The 8,141-nt window shown below is 36.2% G+C and overlaps 2 protein-coding genes across 2 annotated transcripts; one reads left to right on the top strand and one right to left on the bottom strand.

Moving 5' to 3' along the window:
* On the top strand, nucleotides 1-739 carry LOC133689619 (DNA polymerase II subunit B3-1). Its single transcript, XM_062109552.1, has one exon. It carries the CDS (start codon nucleotides 179-181, stop codon nucleotides 614-616), a length of 438 nt encoding a protein of 145 aa, XP_061965536.1. The 5' UTR covers nucleotides 1-178; the 3' UTR covers nucleotides 617-739.
* A 27-nt stretch (nucleotides 740-766) lies between these two features.
* On the bottom strand, nucleotides 767-4,895 carry LOC133689613 (65-kDa microtubule-associated protein 8-like). The gene is made up of 11 exons (XM_062109540.1): nucleotides 4,589-4,895; nucleotides 4,284-4,487; nucleotides 3,686-3,943; nucleotides 3,381-3,593; nucleotides 2,873-3,028; nucleotides 2,642-2,801; nucleotides 2,396-2,547; nucleotides 2,218-2,305; nucleotides 1,761-1,834; nucleotides 1,510-1,614; nucleotides 767-1,359 (listed from the first exon to the last, which is right to left on the bottom strand). The coding sequence occupies exons 1-11, from the start codon at nucleotides 4,664-4,666 to the stop codon at nucleotides 1,039-1,041; spliced, it is 1,809 nt and encodes a 602-aa protein (XP_061965524.1). The 5' UTR covers nucleotides 4,667-4,895; the 3' UTR covers nucleotides 767-1,038.
* Between the last annotated feature and the right edge of the window lie 3,246 nt (nucleotides 4,896-8,141).

Below are 8,141 nucleotides of genomic sequence, written 5' to 3'. Positions count from 1 at the left end.
ATAGTGTTTCGGTGTTTCCCGCTAAAAGGCCACCATGCTTTAGAAAAAAAACCCAAATTCCCGCCAATGAAACCCTAAAAAATAAATTCCCCCTCTCAACCTTCTCCCATTTCCAAATCAAACATTCAAAGCATACATCCCTCTAAGTCCCCATCCCCAATCGAATTCACATTCTCCGATGGTAGAATCAGAGGAGAACAAGACAGAAACAACAACAACCCGACCCGAATTCCCAACAGGCCGGATCAAGAGAATCATGAAACTCGACAAAGACACCAACAAGGTCAATGCAGATGCTCTATTCCTCGTCTCCAGCTCCACTGAGTTGTTTCTCCGGTTCCTCGCGGAGAAATCAGCAGAAGTTGCAATCGAGAAGAAGCGAAAGATTGTGAAACTCGATCACATTCGAGCTGCTGTTAAAAGGCACCACCCTACCAGTGATTTTCTCTTAGATTCGCTTCCTTTGCCAGCTCAGTCATCAGAGAAGCCTGCAAGTGATAATACCAGTGCTCGCACCGTGACTGATAAACCAGCCCCGGCTGGCACGCGCCGGATTGATCAGTTTTTCGCTAAGGCGGCAAGTGAAGAAGTTCCGGTTCTGATAAATGAGTCCTAAACTTGGCTTCTTTTCTTTTATTTTCTTTTAATTAATTAAATGTAATAGAAACATGTTCAAGTTCTATAATGTAAGTGGTTTTGTTATGATTATATTAAATTATTTTAGAATTTCCATCGGAAATTATCATGTTTCATAATTTCAATAGAATAGGAAAATCAAAGCTTCTTGATTACAAAACATAGCTCTACATAGTTTTAAACCTGAATAATTATTTTTCCATTGCAATGACAGTTCTTTGGGGTTCTGTTCTAGATACGGGTGTTGGTACAAGACATAGATACACAATTATTTTTTATGAAATTGATGCAAATAGGTAAATTATTGTTTTGCAGAAATAATAGTTACTATTACGGTCCTTGATAAGGTTTGTCTAATCTCCCGTGACATGTGATTTTCGATTCAAATGTCCGAATTGGAATTCAGGGAGATAATGGCCCAGAAAATGATGAGACAACTGAAGCTGCTTCATCTCGAAGATGAGAAGAGAGGTCAGGTCGAAGAAACATCTTTTGCCCCTGGATTTTTCTTCCTTCATTTATGTAAGATATTCCTTGATTTGCAGAATTGATGCTGTTGGTTCCCAGCAGTCTGGGACCAAGAGAAAGCCTTCTGTTTAAAGGCGTTGCATTGCTAAATCCTCCATTCAAGCTCTTGTTTGAAAGACGTCGACTGCTGGTGCTTGGCCTTGACCCGATCAAATTTTCTTGCTCAACTACTACGTGGCTTGGGACCTTCTTTTCCTGTGTTGTAGAAGCCAGCTCATGACACAATAGGTAAGGAAAATAAAGTTCATTTTTGATTGTGGGAGTTCTTTTTTTAATGCTAACAAGAAGATTAACATTGCAGAAAATAGAAAGCAAACATTAGGGATAGAAAATATAAAAAATAACCTTTGCCTGTAGAGTGTTGGATGAACTAGCCCTTTGTCTTTGCTTTTCCTCTTCCATCTCCTGCCTCGATATGTTATACTCTTCCAGCATTGCCAGCAGGGGTACCTAGATAATAGTGCGTGCATTTGTTTATTTGATTTGCAAGTAACCAATGCTTCTTTAACATTAGATGAACACAATTCACCATACATGCCGACAAAAATGTGTATAACCAATATTAGTCACAACTCACAAGCAAATAAATTACTTACTCCATCATACAGGAATACTTTGTTTCTTTCCTCTTCCCAACTCTCAGTCTTTGTTACGAGCGATGCCACTAGAACTGTACAATCAGTTTTACACTATGCATAAATATATCTGACATGCATTAAAGCAATAAGATTTTCAAAACAAAACGTCAGCAGTCTACATAGCTGAAATATAGAGTCAGGCTTTTCATCCCACAATTGCTCTTTTTTTTTATAATTCACTTCATCAATCACTCCTTGACCTGGTTACTAGTTAGTATTTTATTTAGTGATTAATGTCTACCTTCAGTTCTTTACCTATTGAAAATGGATATTTTAGCACTGGCATCTTAGTCTAAATGGTGATTTGTAGGCTGTTTCTGATTAGTTTGTGGTTGTAGAGGCTTTTATTTGGCATGATTGCATGCCCATTGCGGTTTCAGGGTTCTTTGCAAACCAACCAACTTCCTCCTCTTACCTGGGATCTTGTTAACTATTACCCGGGCACGTTCTGCACGTTGCAGATTCTTATGAGCACCTCTGCGAACTGAATATCGATTCTCGTCCTGAAAACACGCATGAAAACTTGAAATGTCATGCAGACACAACAAAGGACAGGAGCTAACAAATCATGCAGATCACTGGGTGATACTAACCATGCTGTATTCTTCTAACCAGCGCTCCTCATCACGTGCTAATATCCACTTTTCTACCTTTTCCATTATAGCCTTCCTGCTAGAAGCTTCCTCTTTTGCTCTTGATATCTGCTCATCCAAGCTCATGAGGAGATCGGCATGGTCAATCTCCCCTTTTTTAGCCTTTCAGTCAGTACTAGGCAACACAAGTTTAAACATGAATTGGAACTGGTAGCTGTAATAAAAGATAAATTCAGTTGATCTTACCCAAGTTTATAAGATTTATTATATTTTCCATCTCTGGTTGTGAAGGGATCTCCATGTGTGATTTATTGCATATTTGATCTAACTCACTCTGTTTCTTGAAAAAAAGCTCTTTCATCTTGCTTGCTTTTAGCTGATCCAGTCTCTTGACTTCAGCTTCAGCCTTGAAACGATTCAAATAACTATTATGTCTTAGTTGTTTGTGATAAGTTATGTTGTTCATCATATACTAACCTGCTGGATTATATTTAGAGCAAGGCTTCCAGGACCTGATACTTCATCTGATGAGAGAAATAATAAGTCCGTGACATTGGAAAATGAGTGACAATCTTTATAGGGCGTGTCCATTAGATTCCACAAGTTTTTCAGTGCCTTTCCGAGCTGATGAAGCTGCCAAATTCATGGAAGTTATGCCATGCCAGTCATTTATGAGTACCACTAACTGTTTCTTAAATACATGGAAATAAAATGGTGGAAGCAAAAACAACCTAATTTTGTTATTTGTATGTGATTTAGAGCGACCAAACTGTTTAATATATATGTTATTTAATGAAACATATTGGTTAACTCTCATCATTCATGTTTCTGGTTACTGTAACCTGTTGTATCTGCCACTTATATCCACATGTCCCTATGATGCCATTTTCAAATGTGTATTTTTGCTGTAGACAAGATGCTAGATTCTGTCATTGAGTTTTGCAAACTAGAAGCCTAAAGCACCACAACACTGAGAAAAATTTACCTTCTCAAGCCGCTTTTGTTTTTCTTCTTTGAGAGATTCCACAGTGCTGTGGAGTTTTTCCAGAATACTGTCACTTATATTTTTTGATATTCCACACAATTCATTCAAAGTTGGATGCACCTTTGTTATGATCATGGAGGATTCCATTCCTAATGTTGAGGACAAATCATGGATTGTGTCAATATATGTGTCCACTAGCTGGAGCCTGTCATTCTTCAAGTCAGCAAAGGAGGAAGATTAGTCAAGTTCCTTTCTTATATGTGAGAGTATGAATTTCCATGAGATTTGTGAATTGCTATTGTTACCTTCTCATTGTGCAGCCTTTGTAGCTCAATTTGGTATTCCTCAAGTTTCTTTAATGAAAGATCATTCTCATTTACCTTGACATTTGTTATCGGGTCATTGTACACTGATTGACCTGCAATTTCTGCAGAAATTTTTTGAATTTGACCTTGCACAGATCTAAATTGACTCACCCTCTCTTCTTTTCTCAAACGCATCTCCCGTAGAGCTGGGGTGATCGCATCTAGCTGCTCCTTCAGTGTTCCTGACTTTCTTTCTGGCTGTAGAGACGACAAGATAATTGGCCCATGAAAGTCAACGAGAACATCATGTGCATTCAACAATACTATCATCAATATGGGATTTGTTCAACAGATACATAGATTTCCATGGCTGGTTCATCTCCATGTTGAATGAAGATGACAAAAGTTTAGTAATTGATAATTCTGAAGTAATTATGTTAAATGTGTGTTGCTAACTACTGAATGATTCCAGAATTCTCAATTTGTATCCTTACTGCTTCGCACTGGTGGTCTATGTTCCACTGCACTTTTAGCTCCTAACCATGCAATTTTTAATGCTCAAATTAGTGATTTGGATGCAGATGGATGAAAAATATACCCGTCCTGGGAGTGATCGTTCACCAAGGGACAGAAGAAGATGGGTGAATTCAGCTTCAGATTCTGCCAGCTCTTGATGCAGGCGAGCTCTTGATATGTTTGCATTGTCAACTTTTCTCCTATAAACCTCTAAGCACTCTTGTTCTAAATCCAGCAGGACCTTCTCTCGTTCAAACTGATCTTCCCCAACTTCTTCCCATATCATCTGTTTCATATTAAGAGGAAGGGAAAGAGATCGTGAAGAAAAAAGCAATGCTGTTATTGATTGATAAATTAATATCATTGATTTCCAAGAGGCAGTCTTGCCTGCAATTCCTGAAGTAGATATCCACATGATGTTTCTAGTAATGCAGAGCTCCGCATTCCAATCTGGAACGAACCCATCTGATGGCTTCTTAGGTGTTGCTGGAAGAGATATTTGGGTTACCAAAATGCGGAAGCTCTGGGAGAGGTTCTTGGACTTCTAAACTTCGATAGCATTCTGTTCTGAGTTACTTGTTAAGCAACCTAGTTTTGAGAGGGAGTGAGAAGAGAGAGAATGATGGCTGGGAACTTTGGTGCGTGTATTTGCTTAAAAGGTAAGGCTGAAGAAGTAGGTAACACTGAAGCTTTGGGTTCAAGGATTAGCCAGTTCTATCTACTATTGATTCTCAGGTTATGTCTTTCTTGTGCTCTTATATCAATTTAAGGTGGTAAAAATTTCTCTTAATTAACACATGGTCGGAGTTTCTTGTTCAGACAAACACACGCGACCTCTATTTGGCAGCAGTTAACCGAACCTTTTCCTTTTTTTTTATTATGATTATGATTTTTGATTTTTGATTTTTGTTTTGTGAACTTGATTCATCAGCAATCTATGCCAAATGAAAATAACAACAGCGTGCATCCCTTGTTTAAGTTCTGGAATAAGGTAACCCTGATCAATACTACTAGCTGCTTGCTTATCAGCTCATTTTCAGCTTCTCTCATCTAGTAAATTTGGCTACAGATAATTTAACTGCCCCACATGTCATTAGGTGCCATTTAAGAATTATTGTTCGGTTTTTGGGTTACTTTTCCAGAGGTTTTGGATTCTGATGGATGATCATTAAATCTCATTAAAGTACAGATTATGCAATAATTTTTTGAGTTGTAATGGCACTGACATCTTAATCACGTGATTCATGATGGGTAGTGAATCATTGTCAACACAACACTCCACCTAGTTCACCTTTTTTCACACAGCAAATTTCCATTTGAAGTTGTATTCGAAGAAGAAAAAATATGACCCTCAATTCTATTAATGGTAAGCAGTCCTTTTCTAGTCATAAGCTCAGCGAATAAAATCTCTTTTAAAACCTGTGCGGGGAGAGGGATCATAGAAAGTTAAGACACCAGGAGTGTCCAACGAAAAAGGAGAAAAACCCTCAAACAAGGAACAGGAACTTCGTTTTGGTTATTATTTATTACTATAAAGACTCCAAGTGGCAGTAGATGTGAAAGGAAAAGAAAGTGTAGAGAAGAGAACGTGGGTATTGGTTTACGGTCATGCGTTAGGTTGTGTTCTTTCCACTTCGTGTAACAGACGGGAGGCTTGCATCTCACGTATATTTAGACTTCAGCTACTGACTTCATGGGCCCCAAATACTGATAAAATACTACAGCAATTTGCTCCCTATTTTGGCCCACGGGTAAAATGCCATCGAGGCAGAAGTCAGGATGACTTATGATGACGTGTACAACCAATCACCTCGCTCGGGTGGTAGATTGAACGTGTAGTTTGCGTTGGAACAGGCAAATGCACGCTCTATCAGTATATGAAATTGCAAATTGAAATTGCATGTGGTTGGCTATTGCGAGCAGTGCTTGTTGCCATCTTCTGTGTGAAGCTGAAAACCATGAGGCAACTGGGAAAATCGAAGAATCCGACATGTTATTGCTTTGCAATTTTAGTTTAAGGAGCTACACAAACATGCGGAGTCAGCCAAGAAAAATGTGTGACAAGTGGATTATGCCGGGGGATATTGCTGGTGTTGGTGCAAGATACAAATGATGCTTTTTACAAATTACAATTTTGGCAATTCATTTGATCTTCTAATTATGTCATTCTCTACTGCACGATGCACTGAGTGCCAAAATCAAACTCAATTTCATAAAGACTGGAGATGAAACTCATCATGTTAGCTGGAGAAATCAGCCGGGCTTATTGGGAACAAATTACATGACTAAATTCGAGCTGGTGGTTAGGGTTTTATGTTTGGAAAATAGAGAGAGAGACAGTTTTTTTAGCGGTAATTTAGTTATTTTAAAGTAAAATGGACTTTTTAATCATTAAATTGAATACAATGACAAATCTATAAATAATTCAATATTTTTTGTTGATTTTTTTATATCATGTAAGTGTTATGAACTTATAAAGTTAACATGATTTTTATATTTTTCAAAACAACATGGCAAAGTGTAAAATGGAGTGAATGATAGGATGCTTAGGGTAATTTTTCCAAAAAAAAAAGAAGTTAATTTAACAAAAGATAAAATAAATAAATAAAATAAAGATCATTTTGTAAAAATAATATATGGAAAATTATGATTAAATATCGAAATTGAAAATAAATAAAATTTCTATAAAAGGGTCAAAAATAAAAAAAATTAAAAATAAAAAAAATAAAGATTAAAATTGAAATATCAGCAACAAAGAGGATCAAATTGAACTTTTTAAGGGAGGAGAGAGAGAAAAAAAAAGAAGAAAGTCACACCGATGACAAACCACCTTACCACTGCCGACACATCCCCTACTAGCAAGAAAAGGACGTGGTGTCACTTCTAAAGACATGATGAAAAAGCATTTTTGGCCGCTGAGAAGTATCACACACGCCAATATTTTTTTATTTAAACAATATTTAATTTTGTAAGAGGACCAAATTGCTCTTCATGAGACCAGTAATAATGGAAAAAATCATTGTGAAAAAATAAAAAAAACATCGGATGCATGTTTTATTTGAAGGGTAAAAGTGTTATTTTACTGTGTTTTGAAAAGAAAACATAAATACTCTCTTTTGTTGGTTTCAAAAAATAGCACCAAATTATATTTTTTTGGAGAGGGAGAAAACAAGAAAAAAAACCTCGCTGGCAACAAACCACCTCACCATCATTGATACATTTTGTACCGTCAGAAAGAGAACATATCAACAAACACACCACCATCTAAAGAAACAATAGAAGGGTATTTTTGATCGCTAGGAGGCGTCACTTGCACTTCCTGAAGTGCACGGCGCCTCTCACACATCGGTGCTTGTACCACATGCGCCAACATCTTTTTTCATTTAAATAATATTTAATTTTTGCAGAAAGATCAAATCACCCTTCATTAAAACAATAATAATGGAAAAAACATTTTGAAAAAACAAAAGGCCCTTGGACGCATGTTTTATTTTTCTTTGTTTCAAGGGTAAAGTTGTCATTTTACCATGTTTAAAAAAGTAAAAAGACATAAATATTATTGTTTATCAATTTTAAAAATCTTGATTTAAAAGATAATTGAATTATTTTACTATTCTTAAAAAAATTAAAAAAGACGCACATGTCTCTTATCAATTTTTTAACGATAATGACTTTTGTGGAAAAATTTAAATACCACTAATACCAAGACACTTGATTTTTTTAAAAAAAGGACAGACGCTATCACATTATTCTAGTGAACATTACAAATATATCTATTTCTCAATTGATAGCATTTTAGCAATGCTTTCTGGAGTATTTAAAAGTGTAGTTGCGGTGATTTTTTAAAGTATTTTTTTTTTGGAAATATATCAAAATAATATATATATATATATATATATATTTAAAAAATTATTTTTAACATCAGCATGACAAAATCATT

This window comes from Populus nigra, chromosome 1 (assembly GCF_951802175.1).
Source record: "Populus nigra chromosome 1, ddPopNigr1.1, whole genome shotgun sequence".
Lineage (NCBI taxonomy): Eukaryota > Viridiplantae > Streptophyta > Magnoliopsida > Malpighiales > Salicaceae > Populus > Populus nigra.
Note: the sequence above shows the minus strand (reverse complement) of the source record. Positions and strands in the feature narration are given on the sequence as shown.